Source organism: Pelobates fuscus, chromosome 2 (genome assembly GCF_036172605.1).
Source record: "Pelobates fuscus isolate aPelFus1 chromosome 2, aPelFus1.pri, whole genome shotgun sequence".
Lineage (NCBI taxonomy): Eukaryota > Metazoa > Chordata > Amphibia > Anura > Pelobatidae > Pelobates > Pelobates fuscus.
Genome location: NC_086318.1, coordinates 244,218,539 through 244,240,379, shown reverse-complemented (window position 1 = coordinate 244,240,379; position 21,841 = coordinate 244,218,539). Strand labels below are relative to the sequence as shown.

General features: G+C 43.9%; 1 protein-coding gene across 1 annotated transcript in view; it reads right to left on the bottom strand.

Annotated features, from left to right (window-relative positions):
• The window catches only part of SYTL3 (synaptotagmin like 3), a 100,877-nt gene that overhangs the window by 19,021 nt on the left and 60,015 nt on the right, over positions 1–21,841 (bottom strand). Inside the window, exons 10-11 of the mRNA XM_063443302.1 lie at positions 21,569–21,671; positions 1,931–2,101 (exon numbers count right to left, since the gene is read on the bottom strand). Of these exons, the coding sequence (XP_063299372.1) occupies positions 1,931–2,101; positions 21,569–21,671 (274 nt within the window). The remainder of the gene's footprint in view (positions 1–1,930; positions 2,102–21,568; positions 21,672–21,841) is intronic.

Sequence of the window (21,841 nt, the reverse complement as noted above, 5' to 3'; positions counted from 1 at the left end):
TGGAGGTATGGGCTAGATTTGGTTGTAGAGACAAGTGTGGCATATGGACTGCAGTGAGGGTAAGGGACTATAGCATGGAGTTAGGGGCTGTAGTATGAGTGGCTTAGGAACTTTAGTCTGCATTTGGAGGGTAGGGACTGTAATGGGGGATAGAAGCTATATTTGTGGATAGGTGCTGCAGTGGGTATAAGGGACTGTAGTCGGGGGTTAGAGGCTGTAGTATGGATGGGGCTGCAGTAGGGGAATAGGGGATGCTGGTGGGTTAAAATGACTTTAGTAGGGTATATGGGGCAGCAATTGGGGGTAAGTGGCTGTAGTAGGGTATAGGGGCAGCAATTAGAGGGCTAGAAACAGTAGTAGGGTATAGGGGCAGCAATTGGGGGGTTAGTGGCTGTAGTAGGGCAAAGGAGCAGTAATTGGGGGTTATGGGTAGGATAGGGTATAGGGACAGCAGTTGGAAGGTTAGTGGTAGTGTAGAGTAAAGGGGCAGCAATTGGGGTGCTCTAGTAGAGTGTAAGGGGCTGTAGTAGTGGGTTTAGAGGCTGTGGTGGTAATGGGGTGTAGTGGTAAGGGACTCTAGTATAGGGTTTATGGGTTTATAGTTGTAAGGGGTTGAAGTATGGGGGCTATAGTAGGGCTAAGGGTTGCAATTTGGGGGGGGGGGTAGGGGCTAAATAAACAAAAAACAACTGGTTTATTCCACTCTTCCTGTGACTTACCTTGGCCCAGGGAGGGGGAGAATCCTGATCACTGGGGGACCAGTGCACCGAGTAAGCCTAATTCAGGGGACGGGTCCAAGCACCCAGTGCACCCACCCAGGATCACCCCTGATAAGGAGCTTGCCGCTTCTCTACAGTGATGTCCTGTTTTTACCAATAGTGGACTGTTCTGGACTTGATTAAAGGGTGATAGGGGGTGACTGAAAAAACTGCTATAGGTTAAAGGTGTGCCCAACAACGTAACCTGACCAAGCTTATAGTAAATTTATAAATGTTTATTAGATACTTTAAATGTTTTTTCCAGCTTTATTTTGGTTTGTATCTTTGTTTAAAAGTATTAATATTTTGAAAAATAAATATTTAAAACATGTATCCAAAAATATTAAATCGTATGAACAACGTATACATATTATAAACTCAAAATATTAAATTGAGACTAAAACAGGTGAGTTAAAAATGGAAGGTAAAATCTCAAATACCATTCGAATACAACATTTTAAAAAATATATTGATTATTTCATCATGTTTGAAATCACTTTAGAACAAAAATTTGTGTATATTTTGTAACATCTATGGTCTTGGGCATGATACATCAGCTTGGACAAAATAAACAACTTAAAAAGTCAACATCCTGCCTTGTTTAAATGAATGCATAGACCTAGAAACACAATTTACAACATCCATCCCCCAATCTCACAAATACTGAATTTTAGGAAATCCAAGATTATTAAATCTGCCTTCTCATATTCACTTCATATTTGGTTTCAGACAAAATCTTCAACAATTTCACCTTTACTTCATTTCTAGATTTGATTATTCAAAAACCCATTATTTTTGTTTGGACTTCAATCATCTGGTTTTCCATGACAAACAGAGATTGGCATCACATAGTTAGCTTATCTGTTTTCTTAAAATTACTTACACATTCTTTCTAAACAATAAGGTGGGAAATCCCAAGTAGTAATGTCATTTGTGTTTAATTTAAGTTTCATTAAAGTCCTGATTTGACTGGGTCCTCCTGGAAGACATTCATGCCTATATCATCTAACTCGAAATATGATAGGACAACTGCCCTGTTCCATCCAAGTGTCTTGGAATCAAATTGTGGCTAATGTGTATATTTAACTTGTTTATATAAAGGGCGTACACAAAGTGATTTACTAGTCTAGTCATAGAATATTAACATTAACACTCATCATCCGTGCTCTTACCTTTGATCTTAGTTGATACCAGTTAAATGACTGTGTAGAATTGTCATCAAAGTCCCATTTCTCAAGAGGAATGGTCACTTCTCCTAGGAATACTTTCCTCTTTAGAGTATTTGAGTGCCACACAGATACTTGAAGTGTTCGTGTCTCTAGTTGTGAGCGCTCAAGGGTGAACTTAGAGAGTAAAATAATCGCAATAAGTTTTATAACATACGGTAAGTGTTTAGCTAAACTACACCTGACCAAAGAAGAGAATACTTGTGCTACCTCACTAAATTACAAGAGAACTGCAAGGTAACTTCACTAATTATTTTAAAACATTGAATTATGTTGATTTGAAGGGCGTTTGCCACTTCTCAATAAATGTCACCTGATTTTTTGATTAGTAAATAAAACATTGACAAGACACACAAAATTAAATTTTATTAAGACACGGAGGCTCCTATTATGCTGCACTCTTTCTTTATTTCCCTCAGCAGCAAAGAAAAATTTTTTAAAACATAACCAGTACATAACATTAACAGTCTGAGAGCAGTGTCTCCTTAGCAACGGTAACAGCCAATCAGGTTCTTCTCTCCAGCATAATAGGTTCTGTCAACCAATCCAATCCCTCTTTCTTTGCTGCTCCCTCAGTTAAGTAACATCAGGTCCCCACGGTTCCTTAACTGTGGGGATCATATTTTGTATTATTATTATCAAATTTTGTATTATAATTCATTATTGTACCTTTAATAATTTACTGATTAATATTGTCTATGTACTATGCCTGTGGGATTTATGTATCTCTTTAATTGATTCCTGTCATATACAGTTTTCTCCTTATACTTTCATCCTTTGTGTACATACTTGTTGTTATTTTCTAATACTCCTGGATCCTAATTCCTACACTGCCAACCTGAGCCCAATCTTTATTGATCGGGCGCAGGGAAGTTGAGCGGAATTTTGGTGTCCTGTCAGCATTTCTGCGCGCCTTTTGAGCCTGTCAGATCCAACCGTCATTCACTTTGTTCTACCGAATAGCTTAGTATTATACAACGGCATTCGTGTATTTACTTACGCATTCGGTAGTTTAACCGCACAGTGATATCTAGCTTCACCTTTCGCGGCAATCAATTACACGAACACTGCCTTGTTCGTGACTTTAGCCACGCGCGGCGGCCATTTTATTGGTTTCCCGCGCTCTGAAGCTGATAACGCCTCCAACGGCCGGAATTCGGTGTTGGGGTTTAGCGTTAGTGGCGGTCGGACGGCTCTCTGTGCATCCGGTTGATTTTTTACACTCATTCATTCGTTTATATTGTGAGTACCTATTTGTACCCTCATTTCCCCTCCTTTTTCCTTGGGGTTAATCAACCCTCCCTTCTAGGTTGTTTTATTCCTCTAGGTTGTATAAATTGAATCTGTTCTGTTTAAACCTGTCAGTTTCTCAGCATAATCATTATGCCTACTGACAAGGATGGTCAAAATCCCTCAGGGTCTCATGTCCCCATTCAAGGGAGTTCTAATACACCCCCAGCTGAATTTAATACCACTGCGGATATGCAGACTGTATTTGACAGATCCATGTCACAGGCTATGACAAAACCCTTTACTTCAGCTATGGGACTTATGTCTGATTCACTGTCACAGACACTGACACATGCCCTCATGCAGGCACAGAAATCAGCTCAAACAGCCACTACCCAGGCCCCTATACAGCCTCAGGCTGGCCGCAAGGCATTGACAAAATCAAAACACTCCTCTCTATCTCAGATGGACAGCTATACACCTGTCACAGATGGCGCGCCTATTCCACCACCGCGCAAAAGAGCCACTAGCCGGGCAAAATCGGCTAGGTTATGGAAGAGGGCAAAAGCCCAGCTAGACTCTGAGTCGGATCTCAGTGATATTGAGGAGGAGACTTATCAGGATTCTGAAGATCCCTCGGATCTAGAATCAGATAGTCTGGCTGAAGGTTACGACCCTGACCGAGATCGCACTGCGTCTCAAACCGATGTATATCAGTTAGACCAAAAAACCCCAGGGGACACGGATATGATCCTGGACCCCCACGGGGAGCCCCTGTTTGACCCTGTTGACCTGCGCCACCCGCGTTCAGCGGAATGGTCACCCTCGGACCATGTGGCGAGATATATTGCTTCTAGAGTGCGCAAGCCTTTGGATAAGGCGACACGCAATAAACTCAGGGCGGAATGCCCACGACCCACGGTCCCTGATGATGCTTGCAGAACACCTGCAGTAGACCCCAAAATTATACAATTCCTGAGTAAAACAGGTTGGAAGCCTAACAAAGGCTTGGATTTTTCCCTGCGCAATTGCCAGGATAAAGTGTTAGACATACTTGGTCCAACAACCAAGATTTTTGAGATGGTCGAGGACGACCAGGAGTTGGACCGAGCCGCCATAAGCGGGTGGATCCAAAGACTGATTTGCTTAATTGGCAATGCCAACACTGCGATGGCTACGGAGCGTCGCAAATCTATATTGCTTAAAATTGAACCAAAATTAATTAATATGGCTCTGAATGAGCCGGGCACCCAAGCCAAAGGTCTCCTGTTTGGAGACAACTTCGTTAAGGAACTGGGCTCCTTCGTCCAGACGTTTACTGCCCTTGATAAGGCGCAATCTAACATGCGCAAAGTATTCCACCCTAAGATTTTTGGTGGGGCCGGAAGAGCCAGGAGCCGCCTGTCCGGCCGTGTTAACAGGAGTTCTTTCAGACAGAACCGAGGCTCCTACATTGGGCGAGCTACCTTCCAAGAACATCGCAACACCCCGGCCTTCTTCCCACAACGTGGGCGGCCATGGGTTGCTCGCGGACCACGAAGTGCCCACTCAGGACGACGGCCTTATGGTAAGTCCTCTTACGTTTCATTCTTCCCTATGGGCAGTGGGGGGCAGACTCCGTCATTTTTCCCATGTATGGGCACACATTACATCAGATGTCTGGGTATTGAACACTGTAAAGGGATATGGCATAGACTTCCTATCCACACCAATACAACACTACCCCCCACGGGAAATCCATTTTTCCCAACAAGACACAACCCTTGTCACCAAGGAGATACGAGATTTGGTAAGAAAACAGGCCATTACAGAAATCCCTGTGAACACACCAGGGTATGTGAGCAACCTATTCCTAGTTGCCAAAAAAGGTGGCGGTGTTCGCCCAGTGATCAATTTGAAACACCTCAATACTCACGTAGCATACAACCATTTCAAAATGGAGGGAATACATTGTCTAAGGGACCTCCTCCAGCCAGCAGATTGGATGGTAAAGTTAGACCTACAAGACGCGTACCTCACGGTACCGATTGCCCTACAACACCAGGACTTCCTGCAATTCATATGGCAGGGAAGGAAATGGAGATTCTCATGTCTCCCGTTCGGACTATCTTCAGCCCCGTGGTGCTTCACCAAGCTGATGAAGCCCGTGGTCGCCTTACTGCGCAGTCGAGGAGTACGTCTCGTAATCTACTTAGACGACATCCTCGTTATGGGCCAATCTTCGCAACTTGCCGAAACCCATCTACACTGGACTCAGACTCTGCTACAAAACCTGGGTTTTCTCGTCAATTGGGAGAAATCAATTCTGGTTCCCACACAACACATAGAATTCTTGGGGCTCATCGTGGACTCCACGTCTCAAACCTTACACCTGCCATTAACGAAACTGAACGGTATAAAGAAAGAGATCAGACGCACGCTGGCTATGCCCCAGCTCACTATCAGACAATTGGCAAGGGTGATAGGTCTTCTAGCGGCCTCTATACAAGCCATTTTTCCGGGCCCTCTCCATTATCGGGCACTACAGCGCCTACAAGCTTCCCATTTGAGAGACGGGGTAACCTACTCGGACTGGATCACCCTAACCGCAGAAGCAAAAGAAGAACTAAAATGGTGGCTCCTCCATATGGAAGCCTGGAATGGTCGCGCCATCTTTGGCACCACACCAGACCTCATTATAGAATCCGACGCGAGTTTAATCGGTTGGGGTGCACGCTGTGGGAATGTATCTACAGGTGGCAGATGGTCCGACATAGAATCATCCCTCCATATCAATTGCCTGGAACTTCTCGCGGGGTCCTTCGCGATCCGCAGTTTTTCGCCGACCCATGCCCAGTGCTCTATTCTTTTGAAGATGGACAATATATCAGCAGTTCGATATATCAACCATCTAGGGGGCACGAAATCGAGGATTCTGGCGAACATGGCACGAGATTTCTGGCAATTCTGCCTGGCACAAGGCATTTCAGTCACAGCAGAATACATTCCCAGTCTATGCAACACCACTGCGGATTGGTGCTCACGACACCTCAAGGACCCCAGCGACTGGCGACTGAGCCCCAGGGTCTTCAAAGAGATACGGTCATTATGGGGCCCCTTGGACAAAGATCTCTTTGCTTCCCGCTTGAATGCACAAATACCCAGATTTGTCAGCTGGAGACCGGACCCATCCGCACTGGCAACAGATGCATTCACCCAAGATTGGGCGTCCACAAGGAATTATGCCTTTCCACCGTTTGCCTTGATCCCACGTTGCCTACTACAACTGCGTCGCCAGACGGGAACAATGGTGATTGTGACACCGTTATGGCCTTCCCAACCATGGTTCCCTCCCCTCTTAGAGATGGTGATAGATATACCCCGCACTCTCCCGCACTTCGAGTACCTCCTCCAGGACCCGGACGGGTCCCCTCACCCCTTGATACAACAAGGTCTTCTTCAGCTCACAGCGTGGCTGATTTCAGGGGACCTTGGACAATCCAGGGAGTTTCGGAGGCAACTCTTCAGCTTCTCGAGGGCGCATGGGCACCCGGCACGAGACAGGCTTATAAGTCTGCTTGGAACAGATGGCGTGATTGGTGCCTGGAACGAGATTTGGATCCCATATCGGCTCCTTTGACTTCGATCCTTCAGTTCCTGACCTCACTATTTCAAGATGGCAAGGCCTACCGTACGGTAAACCTGTATCGGTCGGCCATTTCGGCTTCACATCGGGGCTTAGATGGAATCCCGATAGGAAGACAGACAATGATATGTAGACTGCTGCGCGGCAAAAAATTTGCACGCCCACCGTTACCACGATATTCAGTATTATGGGACGTCTCCATCGTTCTCACTTTTCTAGAAGCATGGCCAGACAATGCAGTCATGTCTCTGAAACAACTGTCTGCTAAACTAGTGATGCTCCTGTGCCTCATATCCTGTAAGAGGGTTTCTGATGTCAGGGCTTTAGACCTCACCACACGCTCCTATACCCCCGAAGGGGTCACTTTCGATATTTCTCGAAGAACAAAGACATCATCAAAAAGTGTGTCATACCCAGCGTTTCCAGACAGGCCACTCCTATGCCCGGTCAAATGCCTACAAACTTACGAATCTCGTACCTCAACAATACGAGACATAACGAAACATGAACTCTTCATCTCATTCCAAAAACCACACCTTCCAGTTTCCACTCCGACACTAGCTCGCTGGGTTAAGTGGATTATGTCCTCAGCGGGCATTGACACTGCATTGTTCACACCTCACTCTGTTCGGGGAGCGATGGCCTCCAAGGCCTCCGCGATTGGTTGCCGACTGGAAGACATTATGAAAGCGGCCGATTGGTCATCAGAATCCACCTTTCGTGATTTTTATTTTAAACCTATTCAACACTTTGCGGGAACGGTAGTCTCCCAGCTTTAAACCAGCATAATAGGAGCCTCCGTGTCTTAATAAAATTCACAGATTTTACTATTACCATGACGTAAAGTCATGATTTTATTAATGACACGGAGGCGAGTATTATCCCTCCCACCCAACCCGAAAGAAGGAGAGAATTTTGGGTAAGTTGATCTCAAGGTAAGTCCTGATTTGGGAAGTTTTCTTCGTAATGTCATAAAGGTTTGCTTGATCCTAACCACAAAGGTCGGATTAGTGGTAAGTGGGTGCACGGTAAGTCCTGATGTCATATAGTTCCCCTCCGGTTATGTTTCTCACCCATTACTACGTTTTCACAATAGCGTAAAATACAGACACTATCCACAATGCCTGGTAATGTTGCATACATCCAGTTTTATACTAGAATATTACCATATTTCTCCTTTTTCTACAGCCTAACCTACGTCTCACTATGGATATTACATTGATACCCGGATTAATTTTCTCAGTTTGACGGTTATCATTCTTCGGGATCGCAAATAAAGAGGAATTGGATTGGTTGACAGAACCTATTATGCTGGAGAGAAGAACCTGATTGGCTGTTACCGTTGCTAAGGAGACACTGCTCTCAGACTGTTAATGTTATGTACTGGTTATGTTTTAAAAAAATTTTCTTTGCTGCTGAGGGAAATAAAGAAAGAGTGCAGCATAATACTCGCCTCCGTGTCATTAATAAAATCATGACTTTACCTCATGGTAATAGTAAAATCTGTGAATTAATGAGGAGGATAGAAGCATAGAGGGAGATTAATCACAGTGTTCCGTTCTAAAAAGTGGTCTAAAGTATTAAAACTCTGGCAATCGGAATGGATACCAGTGGAATCAGCAGGCGCTGGTTCCTCCCCTTTTACATCTTTTTACTACTTCTTAGAACAAAATGCTTTGATAAATCTCCCCCATTGTTTCTGTTTCTCCTGTTCCAGTAACTACATTCAATGTCAGAAAATGGCAACATTTATAGCACTGAAAGGAGCCAAGATGGAGGTGTAACGGATCGATGGGCACCCCGACTGGGTACCTCTGTTAAAAGATGCTCCTAGCGCTTACTGAGGGCTCCAAGCACTCTAGCAGACACCACAACCACCGAATCGGAGAGGCATACAAATGCTCTCGAGCATATGAATGCTGTAAACAGCTGAACAGGAAAAGCATACAATCAGATTACACTCGTGGCAATCAGCATACAATCCAATTCCCCCCAATAACGAGACAACACTTCGTTTTGAGGTCAAGCAGAACTGACTGCAGTGGCACATACAGCCTCTTTTATTCCCAATCCACAAACCTATTACTGCCCACCGGGTTTTGAAATACAGGGAGTGCAGAATTATTAGGCAAGTTGTATTTTTGAGGATTAATTTTATTATTGAACAACAACCATGTTCTCAATGAACCCAAAAAACTCATTAATATCAAAGCTGAATATTTTTGGAAGTAGTTTTTAGTTTGTTTTTAGTTATAGCTATTTTAGGGGGATATCTGTGTGTGCAGGTGACTATTACTGTGCATAATTATTAGGCAACTTAACAAAAAACAAATATATACCCATTTCAATTATTTATTTTTACCAGTGAAACCAATATAACATCTCAACATTCACAAATATACATTTCTGACATTTAAAAACATAACAAAAACAAATCAGTGACCAATATAGCCACCTTTCTTTGCAAGGACACTCAAAAGCCTGCCATCCATGGATTCTGTCAGTGTTTTGATCTGTTCACCATCAACATTGCGTGCAGCAGCAACCACAGCCTCCCAGACACTGTTCAGAGAGGTGTACTGTTTTCCCTCCTTGTAAATCTCACATTTGATGATGGACCACAGGTTCTCAATGGGGTTCAGATCAGGTGAACAAGGAGGCCATGTCATTAGATTTTCTTCTTTTATACCCTTTCTTGCCAGCCACGCTGTGGAGTACTTGGACGCGTGTGATGGAGCATTGTCCTGCATGAAAATCATGTTTTTCTTGAAGGATGCAGACTTCTTCCTGTACCACTGCTTGAAGAAGGTGTCTTCCAGAAACTGGGAGTTGAGCTTGACTCCATCCTCAACCCGAAAAGGCCCCACAAGCTCATCTTTGATGATACCAGCCCAAACCAGTACTCCACCTCCACCTTGCTGGCGTCTGATTCGGACTGGAGCTCTCTGCCCTTTACCAATCCATCCATCTGGCCCATCAAGACTCAGTCTCATTTCATCAGTCTATAAAACCTTAGAAAAATCAGTCTTGATATATTTCTTGGCCCAGTCTTGACGTTTCAGCTTGTGTGTCTTGTTCAGTGGTGGTCGTCTTTCAGCCTTTCTTACCTTGGCCATGTCTCTGAGTATTGCACACCTTGTGCTTTCAGGCACTCCAGTGATGTTGCAGCTCTGAAATATGGCCAAACTGGTGGCAAGTGGCATCTTGGCAGCTGCACGCTTGACTTTTCTCAGTTCATGGGCAGTTATTTTGCGCCTTGGTTTCTCCACACGCTTCTTGCGACCCTGTTGACTATTTTGAATGAAACGCTTAATTGTTCGATGATCACGCTTCAGAAGCTTTGCAATTTTAAGAGTGCTGCATCCCTCTGCAAGATATCTCACTATTTTTGACTTTTCTGAGCCTGTCAAGTTCTTCTTTTGACCCATTTTGCCAAAGGAAAGGAAGTTGCCTAATAATTATGCACACCTGATATAGGGTGTTTATGTCATTAGACCACACCCCTTCTCATTACAGAGATGCACATCACCTAATATGCTTAATTGGTAGTAGGCTTTCCAGCCTATACAACTTGGAGTAAGACAACATGCATAAAGAGGATGATGTGGTCAAAATACTCATTTGCCTAATAATTCTGCACACAGTGTACAACCAATCAATCCGTACAATACACACAGACACTCCCACACAAAATCATCCCCTCTGCCTGTGATATGATTACTGAACACAATGGTTAATATAATTATCACAGGCAGGTAAATACAGTATTATAAAACATATCATAGGGACCCCAAAACATGCAATACCCCCATATATCCTCGGAACCGGGGGATCTGGGTGAACCACATATCCAAAATTCACCCAGATCTGTTCAGTAGTTTGGAAGATACAGTTTAATGCAGATTCCGCAGAACATATACAGACTATATGAAAAATAATTACTGTATAATGTGTCCCCTGTTGTATAGTTTAAAACTACTGCACAATGTCTTTGTGCACCAAATACAGGCGAGATGGCACCGTGTAGAAAAGTCCAAACAGTGTGTGTGAGTTAAAATGGCCGCCATCCCTTGTTCTCACCATGTGCTTCATCCATTGTTCTCACCATGTGCCTCTGATATATGAAATGGTAAGCACCCAGTAACTCCACAGTATGTCCCCAGATGGTTCTTAAAGGGCCAGCAGCATAATACAATACAACATGCCCAAATCAGTTCCTAGAAGGGCAATACATCCCAGGGCCATAGTCACAGGGCAAGAGGCTGGCAAGCAGTCCTCTCCAGGCACAAGTGGCGGGGCTGGTTCCGCCACAGGAGGTCCAAGACAGAGGTAAATACATGAGTGTGCATTAATACATTTCATTTTATTTTTGAGATCTCACAAACATACTTTGGCTAAAATAGTAGATAAATAAAGATAAAAGACATAATAATCCAAATCTTTAGAAGTGACAATTCCCTTTTACTGGGAGAAAACATAAGCTGTATACAGTATTTAAAATTGGATTGAAGAAACAAGGCATGGCTTTTTTTTTTATTTAGCACTAATTGCATGGACGTATTTAATAGCTAAAGGTATTGTGTAACAAGTATATATTTATATAAGGATGCAAGGGAATGGGATAAAACCTGCTATCGTGTAAGTTAAGATTGTAATGTGACTTTGGAAACCGAGTACCTTTACTAAAAACATTGTGCAAGGTCAAAGAAAACTGCAATATTATTCTAACATATCAGGTAATTATTCACTTACAAGACCAGTCCCACTGGTCTGAGTAAATAAATAGCTCACCATATACTCCAGTCTGCCTAGCCTTTCACAAACACAAACTCATTCATGCATACTAACACAGAATAACAGGAAATGCTTATTTGATTTGTTTCAATTATTTATCTTCCGCTGTAATTACATAGTGTAATTGCACTACACATTAAATCTAAAACTGAGTCTAACAAAGGCAAAAATCTGCAATAGTTAGATTATCTGCATATCATTTAAACAAGTTATCTAAAATCGTCCTGCATAACCCACTTTGCTAATATACATTTACAGTATTTTTATTGAATTTGATAAAACAATCTCTCTGTTCAAAGAATTCCAAATGTGTTTGTTCTTAATGAGAAGAGCCCTTTCAACTACTATAGATGACATTTCCCTTGACCTGTTGTCCATTTTAAAATTCAATTTAAAGAGCAGGTCACCAGAAATATGCTAATATTTGTTTTTGATATCCTCATATATCCCTAAAGTTACAAACACATGCAAATTTCTGTAATGTGGAAAGGACCCTATATATACATAAATACTTTGTCTCTCTATCCCCAGCCAAGAAGGCCTTCCAATTTCTTGTTAGTATATGACACAACATTTTTAAAACATAGACACTGCTGTTCTATGTCATGAGAATGCAATCACAGATGCCTTGTTAATCATATCATTTAGTGAAATCTGATGTTGACTAGTGATGTCGCGAACATAAAATATTCGGAACGCGAACTTCCGCAAACGTTCGCGAACCGATCGAACCGCCATAGACTTCAATGGGCAGGCGGATTTTAAAACCCACAGGGACTCGTTCTGGCCACAATAGTGATGGAAAAGTTGTTTCAAGGGGACTAACACCTGGACTGTGGCATGCCGGAGGGGGATCCATGGCAAAACTCCCATGGAAAATTACACAGTTGATGCAGAGTCTGGTTTTAATCCATAAAGGGCACAAATCACCTAACATTCCTAAATCACAATGGATATGGATTGACACCTGACATATGACATATTGACACCTTGACATTTGGATTGACACCTGTCCTCAGAGCCCCTGATACACACTGACACAGAGCAGAATAGGGACTGTTCCCCCTACATAGGGTCACTTGGCAGATATGGATTGACACCTATCCTAAGGATCCCTGATACACACTGTTACAGAGCAGAATAGGGACTGTTCCCACTACATAGGGTCACTTGGCAGATATGGATTGACACCCGTCCTCAGGGACCCTAAAACACACTGACACAGAGTAGAATAGGGACTGTTCCCCCTACATAGGGTCACTTGGCAGATATGGATTGACACCTAACCTAAGGATCCCTGATACACACTGACACAGAGCAGAATAGGGACTGTTCCCCCTACATAGGGTCACTTGGCAGAAATGGATTTACACCTGTCCTCAGGGACCCTGATACACACTGACAAAGAGCAGAATAGGGACTGTTCCTCCTACATAGGGTCACTTGGCAGATATGGATTGACACCTATCCTAAGGATCCCTGATACAAACTGACACAGAGCAGAATAGGGACTGTTCCCCCTACATAGGGTCACTTGGCAGATATGGATTGACACCTGTCCTCAGGGACCCTGATACACACTGACACAGAGCAGAATAGGGGCTGTTCCCCCTACATAGGGTCACTTGGCAGATATGGATTGACACTTGTCCTCAGGGACCCTGATACACACTGACACAGAGCAGAATAGGGACTGTTCCCCCTACATATGGTCACTTGGCAGATATGGATTGACACCTGTCCTCAGGGACCCTGATACACACTGACACAGAGCAGAATAGGGATTGTTCCTCCTACATAGGGTCACTTGGCAGATATGGATTGACACCTGTCCTCAGAGACCCTGATACACACTGACACAGAGCAGTATAGGAACTGTTTTTTAGTCCAAGGCAGCTCATCTCACCAGGCCTTTTTTAGTTGAATGTATCGCCCACTGTCAGTCCCTTCGGGATCCATCCCTCATTCATCTTAATAAAGGTGAGGTAATCTAGACTTAGGCGACTTCTCAGTGACAATACCTCCTGCTGCACTGAAGGTCCTTTCTGACAGGACACTTGAAGCGGGGCAGGCCAGAAGTTCTATCGCAAATTGGGATATCTCAGGCCACAGGTCAAGCCTGCACACCCAGTAGTCAAGGGGTTCATCGCTCCTCAGAGTGTGGATATCTGCAGTTAAGGCGAGGTAGTCTGCTACCTGTCGGTCGAGTCGTTCTCTGAGGGTGGATCCCGAAGGGCTGTGGCGATGTGTAGGACTTAAAAAGCTCTGCGTGTCCTCCATCAACAACACGTCTTTAAAACGTCCTGTCCTTGCCGGCGTGGTCGTGGGAGGAGGAGGATTACTTTCACCTCTTCCCCTGTTAGATTCCCATTGTGCTGTGACATCACCCTTATACGCTGTGTAAAGCATACTTTTTAATTTATTTTGCAAATGCTGCATCCTTTCCGACTTGTTGTAATTTGGTAACATTCCAGCCACTTTCTGCTTATACCGGGGGTCTAGTAGCGTGGACACCCAGTACAGGTCAATCTCCTTCAGCCTTTTTATACGAGGGTCCCTCAACAGGCACGACAGCATGAAAGACCCCATTTGCACAAGGTTGGATGCCGAGCTACTCATTTCCCGTTCCTCCTCCTCAGTGATCTCAATGAAGGTATGTTCTTCCCCCCAGCCACATACAACACCACAGGTACCAGATAGGTGACAACGAGCACCCTGGGATGCCTGTTGTGGTTGGTCTTCCTCCTCCTCCTCAAAGCCACATTCCTCCTCTGACTCCTCTTCCTCACAATCCTCTTCCAGCGTTGCCACAGGTCCAGCAAGCAATGCTGATAAGGCTGTTTCTGGTGGTGATGGTGACCACAACTCTTCCTCTTCCTCTTCACGCTCATCTATGGCCTGATCCAGCTCTCTTCGCAGGGCATGCTCCAGGAAGAAAACAGATGGTATAATGTCGCTGATATTGCCTTTGGTGCGACTGACTAGGTTTGTCACCTCCTCAAAAGGACGCATGAGCCTACAGGCATTGCGCATGAGCGTCCAGTAATGTGGCAAAAAAAATCCCAGCTCCCCAGAGGCTGTCCTAGCACCCCGGTCATACAAATATTCATTAATGGCTTTTTCTTGTTGGAGCAGGCGGTCGAACATTAGGAGTGTTGAATTCCAACGTGTCGGACACCTGACTGTGGGCAGATGAGCGGGAACTGCTCAAGGTAAGAGAGGGAGTGGCGGATGGTTGAGAGGGGGCAAGGAGGACAGCAGTGGTTGATGTGGCTGAAGATGCTGGACCAGGAGGAGGATGGCGGCTTTGAGTTTGTGTGCTGCTTGTACTCATGTGTTGATCCCATAGGCGTTTGTGATGTGCGATCAAGTGCCTACTCAAAGCAGTTGTACCTAGGTGGGTGTTGGACTTCCCACGACTCAGTTTCTTTTGGCACAGGTTGCAAATGGCATCGCTGTTGTCAGAGGCAGACACACAAAAAAAATGCCACACTGCTGAGTTCTGCAACAACGGCATTCTGGTGGTGGACACAGCATGCGTTGATTGGCGTGCTGTCGGGCTGACCCTGGGTGCCGATGCATGCTGTCTGACTGTGCCACTAGCTCCTTGCGACGACCTCCCCCTGCTTCCAACTCGTCTCCTCCTCCTCTCTGTCTCCCCATCTGAACTTTCGCCCTGTTCTTCTTCTTGCCAAACGGGCACCCACGTAACATCCATGGACGCATCGTCATCATCAACCGCTTCACTTTTATCTGACAACTCAGCAAAGGAAGCAGCAGTGGGTACAACATCATCATCATCACACCGTACGTCCATGTGTGTAATGCTGCCTGACTTAGACATATCCCTGTTATCTACATCCTCTGGCAATAATGGTTGCGCATCACTCATTTCTTCAAACGGATGTGTAAATAACTCCTCTGACAGATAAAGTGAAGCAGCTGTGGTGCTAGTGTTGGTGGTGGCAGCAGGCGGGTGAGTGGTATCTTGAGAGGGGCCCGAAGCTAAGCTGGAGGAGGATGGTGCATCAAAGTTCTGAGCGGAAGCTGTAGAAGATTGGGTGTCCTGTGTTAGCCAGTCAACTATGTCCTCAGAACTTTTCAAGTTCAGGGTATGTGGCCTCTGAAAATTGGGCATTATTCAGGGTAAAAGGGAATCACAGCACCACGACCAAGATGGCCCCTGCGGGGTGGCCTGCCTCTGCCTGTCTTTTTTTTTGGATTAGTGGTACTATGCGTGCAAGCTACTGTGAGACCAGATATGAGTGGCAATGTGCACTAGCAGAGGTTGGCAGAGTAAACGCTGTAGGCCTGACACACCCGCTTGAAGACAACTAACTGCTATTTAATCTACAACAGTGGAAAAAGTTTTTTGGTTTTAAATGCACGCTATTGTGCCACCAGATATGAGTGGCACTGTGCACTGGCAGAGTACACGCTGTTGGCCTGACACACAGACACTTGCAGACAACTAACTGCTATTCAATCTATAACAGTGAAAAAAAATGTTTTGTTTTTAAATGCATGCTATTGTGACACCAGATATGAGTGGCACTGTGCACTGGCAGAGGTTGGCAGAGTACACGCTGTAGGCCTGACACACAGACGCTTGCAGACAACTAACTGCTATTCAATCTATTACAGTGAAAAAATGTTTTTGTTTTTAAATGCAAGCTATTGTGACACCAGATATGAGTGGTGGCACTGGGCAAGTGGGCACAGTATCCACTGTGAGCCTGACACAGAAGGCAGGCAGGCAGGCAACTGCAATTAGATTACACAAAAAAAAATGCAGACTGATGTTCTAGCCCTAAAAATGGCTTTTTGGGGGTGCTGTCCTTACCGCAGAGATTAGATGAGTCCTTCAGGACTGTAGTGGACACTGAATACACTAGCCTAGCTATACATTTCCCTATCAAATGAGCAGTAGCTACACTTTCCCTCCTCTATCTAAGAATGCAGCTTCAGAATTAATCTAAAATGGATGCTGTACAGGAGGTGGGAGGGTCTGGAAGGGAGGGTCTGCTGCTGATTGGCTGGAATGTGTCTGCTGACTGTGAGGCACAGGGTCAAAGTTTAGTCAATGATGAAGAATAGGGGACGGATTGAACCGTGCATGTGTTCGCCCGCCGTGGTGAACGCGAACACGCTATGTTCGGTACATCAGTTCGGTACATGACTAATGTTGACCTACACTATTGCCTATTGTACATTATTATGAACATGAAATCTGTAAAAGCAAGTAAAACAACATGACAATAGCAATGACATTTTCTCATTTTTAACCAAGCGCCTAAATCAGGGTTAGGCAACCTTTGGCACTCCAGATGTTGTGGACTAAATTTCCCCCTGATGCTTTGCCAGCATTATGGGAGATGTAGTACACAACATAAGAAGTGTGTCAGGATATTTATATCGGCAGACATTGTGTGCTATGATAGAAATTAAAAGTGTATATTGCTGAGTCACTCAGAACAGAGCAGACTCCATTTTGTTATTTTCAAGTTAACAAAGAGACACGAAATTTCTATCCTTTCTGTAAAACTAACCACTTTGCCAGAAGCTAAGGAATGCTTAGTATATACAAACCTGTTGATAAGAAATGAGAACGGGGGATGGACAGACTGCTAGCTAAATGCTAATGGAATATAATCAATTCTAAACCCAGACATTTGTGACAGAGAAGATTAAATTATTTAATTTTTCTTTAGATATTGTATAACGTCCCATTGGAAGTTTAGGGGTCATACTTAGTTATAACTGTCATGTTAGAAATTATAGCAGAATTTGCCAGGCACATAGTCTGGACAAAACTCAAAGAAACTCTTGAACTGACAGAAAACTTAAATTATAGACAACCATAAAGATAAGGTAAATGACGTCAAAATAGCCACCAGGAAAAGTTAACTCTTTCCTGGATAGGTATGTTTAGTGAGACAAGACTGCCCTCTATAGACCAAATACTTAAATTGTTATCTGGAAGGTAACCACACCTCCAATGTTTCTATTGGTCTATCACCTAGTGAATTTTCCTTTAAAAAAGTTAAGACAAAGGGAAGAGAGAGAATGCAGAGAAAGCAAAGCAAAGCAAGGAAGCAAGAGAGTGAGCAGTCGGGGACAAAGAGTCGGAAGCAGGCTAAGTCAGGAGGCAGAGAAAGAGACCCATGACATTCAAATTCCTGAGAATACCTGAGAACAGCTGATGAGAACATCTCTTTAAGGGGCGGAGCCTAGCATCCGAGCTGAGCGGTTGTGCTGAGCCTCGGCTCCCGCTTAATCTGGCAATTATCGGGGTATCCCACGACAAACACGGCACAACCACACACCGGAGATAAGCCATCGTGACGGGGACACCCGGGGGAACCGCCAGATACCTGAACCAAGCCTGTAATCCCTCGGGACCCGACAAAACAACATGAGGCCTACCGGAGATCGAGCAGTGGGGAGGCGGCCGCTCCCCACGCTGTCTGACCTGGACACGGACCTCACCTCCAACCCCCCCCCTATGGACCGATGGGGGTTATATCGGTCCACATCAAGCGAGAGAAGAAGCGACCGCAGGCTGAACACACAGCCCGGCGACCCGCAGCACCGGGGCAGCCGAGCGCGTGGCCTACTTAAAATGGCGGCGGCAAACGCACCAGATGAGACGACAGAATGCCACACGACAGTGCTGGATTACACAGCCAGGCTCAATGCAATCTTTGCAGCCTTCTGGGCAAAGCTGGAGCTTCGGGCATGGCAGCCCACTCCAAGCGCACGCATGAGTACTGAGACACCCAAGCAACCTAGCCGCAAGCGGATTACCACTCAAGTACACAGCGCCCCAAGATGGCGCCGCAGCAGCAAATGTCCTCGGCCTGTACGCAAATACACGAAAGGGAAAAGACCACCGGAGCGAAGCCGCAGGGCGCTGCGAACCCTCCACACACCTAGTTAACAGCCTCACTCTTCTTCCGAGCTGGGAGCTCACCAGGAGGTAGCTCTCCACCACCACCCATACACCCAGGGAGATAGCCGGGACCCGGTGGAACCCTGGGCCCATGGCCCTGACGATGGGGCCAATGGACATGTGGTGCGGGCCCCCGCTAAAGCCTCGGGCCGAAGACAAAAGGCATTCGAACGACCTGGACCCAGGAGGGAAATCGCAGCACAACGGGCCAAGCGACCGGATGGCCTGAACAGGCAAACGGGAGAAGCTGGACGGTATCCCAACCAAGCACGAGAACAAGGAAATCTCCCCACTCATCCCAGGGATACAGAGGACTTCCTCCCACAACCTGATGGACTGACTCTCATTCCTAGCGACGCCATCCCACCCAGCGGGGTAGGCTGAGGACCCAATTTGACAACTGAAATGCCCATCTACAGATCGATGCAAGTGTAACAACCTTCCCACACTGATGTTAGATATACAAATGCCATGCATTAACCTCACCACATAATGTTTAACTCAGCCTTAATAACTGTATGTTTCCTCAGCTGCCACTTACGAATAACTTAGGCTAAATAACACGTTACCCTATGACTATATCTTACACCAAGCCTGCTCTCAGGGAGTATGACACCTTATGGCCCTCCTGGGGTATGTCATGACAGTGAAAGGGGCTGGTATGGCTACCTTAACCCTCACCTGTTTAGCACACTTGTCAATGGACAAATGTTCAACCCTTTACCAAACTGGCGCTGGATTCGCAAATGACATGCCAAGCCTTAGCCTCATTGCGTACTACATAGGAAACATTTTAATGATCATATGTTTTCCTAGTTCACCAATTACGTATAACCTAGGTTAATCAGCATGTTACACTACAATACTCTCCCACACTAACCCTGTTAACAGGGAGTCTGACACCTTGTGGCCTACATGGGGAATGTCATCACAGAGAATGGTCTACCTAATTCTCAACCGTTTCACAACATTGCCACTAGAGGAAGCTAGACACGCTTGATCTGACGTGAACACATACCCCATAGCGATAGCCTTCACGTATGAATACCCTCTGCTCCAGGTTATTAAGCTGAATCGGAAAGTTAGGCTATTGCTCAACCACACCACACCACAAGGTACCCCATGTTAAATGCCTGTTATAACCCTGGTCGTTGATTTGCCTTTAACACATTTACCGTTATTTTACTGAACTAGCTAGCATTGCTACTCACAGTGGGACTGTAAAGCCTAAATCATACCTGGACTCTCTCAAACACACTTGTACCTATCTCCTTGTTCATAATCGTTGCCAGGGGTCTCATAATCTGTTGTATTTTGTGCTATGTAACAGTTTAAAACGTGCACTGTTCTTCTGTCACACTTTAGACACACATATAGTATACAATGCACTGCATAGCCTTGTTTGTATTAGGAATGTACATTTCAGGGTTTCCTTCTTTGTCACTCCTCTGACTACTCCTACCTGACGTGTTCATCTTGTTAAACCATTTCAACTATACGAGAACATAAGCTGTTGAAATATCGATCTCATTACTCTACACATAATCTTGACAAGCACTGTTAAGCATCAATTCTTTTCTTTTCTTTATTTTATTTTAATTCACTTCAGTTTACCAAGCTTGTACCATTCTGTTGTTCAAATGACGTTTAAAAAAAAAAATATATGGCAGTCTTTCTTAGGAGTGTAATACATATCATCTTGTTATTATTTACCTGTGTTACCCCACAATGCCTCCTCTTTCTATTCTGTACCCCATTACGCACGTGCCATAATAAAAGAAAGATTTACAAGAGAACATCTCTTTAACTGGTAATTATACTGGTTGCATTTGAATAATCTAAATTAATTTTCTATAGCATGATATATGAATGGATAAATCACGGTCAGATATCGATATTTAGAAATCTTAGTTAACAAAGAAATATATATTTATAACCATTCCATGCTGCAGATGGAATTAGAATAAGTATAAGTATTTATGTGACATATCACATGGTAGCATATCGTGATATTTATCCAGGTGTATTGATTTGCTCTAAAATAAGATAAAATATCTGTTTAGGCAAGTTAAAATTCTGCTTATAGAACATGGTAGATTACTCTTATTGGATGGTTCCAGGAAATGACTAATGAGCTGGTATAAATGTTATTTTATTTAAAATCACATTAGAATAGGTCTTAATTACCTGGGAGGTCTAACCAGCATTGAAAGGGTTATTTTAACTGTCAGCTAAAGTTTTATGGCCTTAAGCTGCAAGCTGTGTCTGTGTCATTTCTCTGTGAAAGACAGTCATAAATCTTGTCTTAGCCATTGGAAGATGTTTTTACATTACCATATTGTATTGCATACTATGTTATACTGAATTTTCATTGATTATTGTCACACATGTTACTTATTATTATTATTTAAAATGTCACAATAAATTGTATCTATTTTTATAACAAATTGTGATTTTATTTATACGGAATACATTTCACTTACACGATAACGATCTTTGGGATCTGAGAATTGAAATAGTGGGCAATTCTCAACTGTTTACTATTATTATCCTATAAATATCCCCACAAGTGCTGATGGTTTCCTACCCCTGGTCTAGATAGTATTTGGAATCACAAATGGGCCAGTCTATGTTTAATATGCTACAACAGAATTTAGAGAGAACTTGTGCTTGTCATCCCTGTTAGCAAAGTATGGACTCCTTCACTGGCCACTCTGCCATCATAATTAGTCCTTCTGCCAGGCTCATTTCAAAGAATGATGGACTGGACTGCAAATGCAGCCAAACTAAATACAAGAAATGTGATTAGAAAAAGTACAAATATATTTGTAATTCATGGTTTGAGTGAGAATACATTTGGTTTGGGAAGAATACTTAAAAGCAGTATTAATTAACAACTAACCTGAACAACATTTCTTAAATATTTCATTTTACATCATTCTTTCACTTGATTAAAGGATTACTGGATAAGGATAGTGCTTACCTTTAGTGTTTCATGAAATAATGGGTCGACTGTATTCCTTTTAATGCTGGTCTTTATTTTACCGTGAGTAGATTTATCAGGAAGCAAGTAAATTTTCACATAGCTGGAATTAAAGAAATTATACTAATAAAGACATCTGTACTTGCTTTACATTTTTACAAAGGAGAATATCACATGAATCATTCATAACTATTTTCATTATAGGCCTTCAGAAGAGCTAACAAAAATTATACAAAATGATTCTACTGACTAAGGATACTGACCTATACGCAT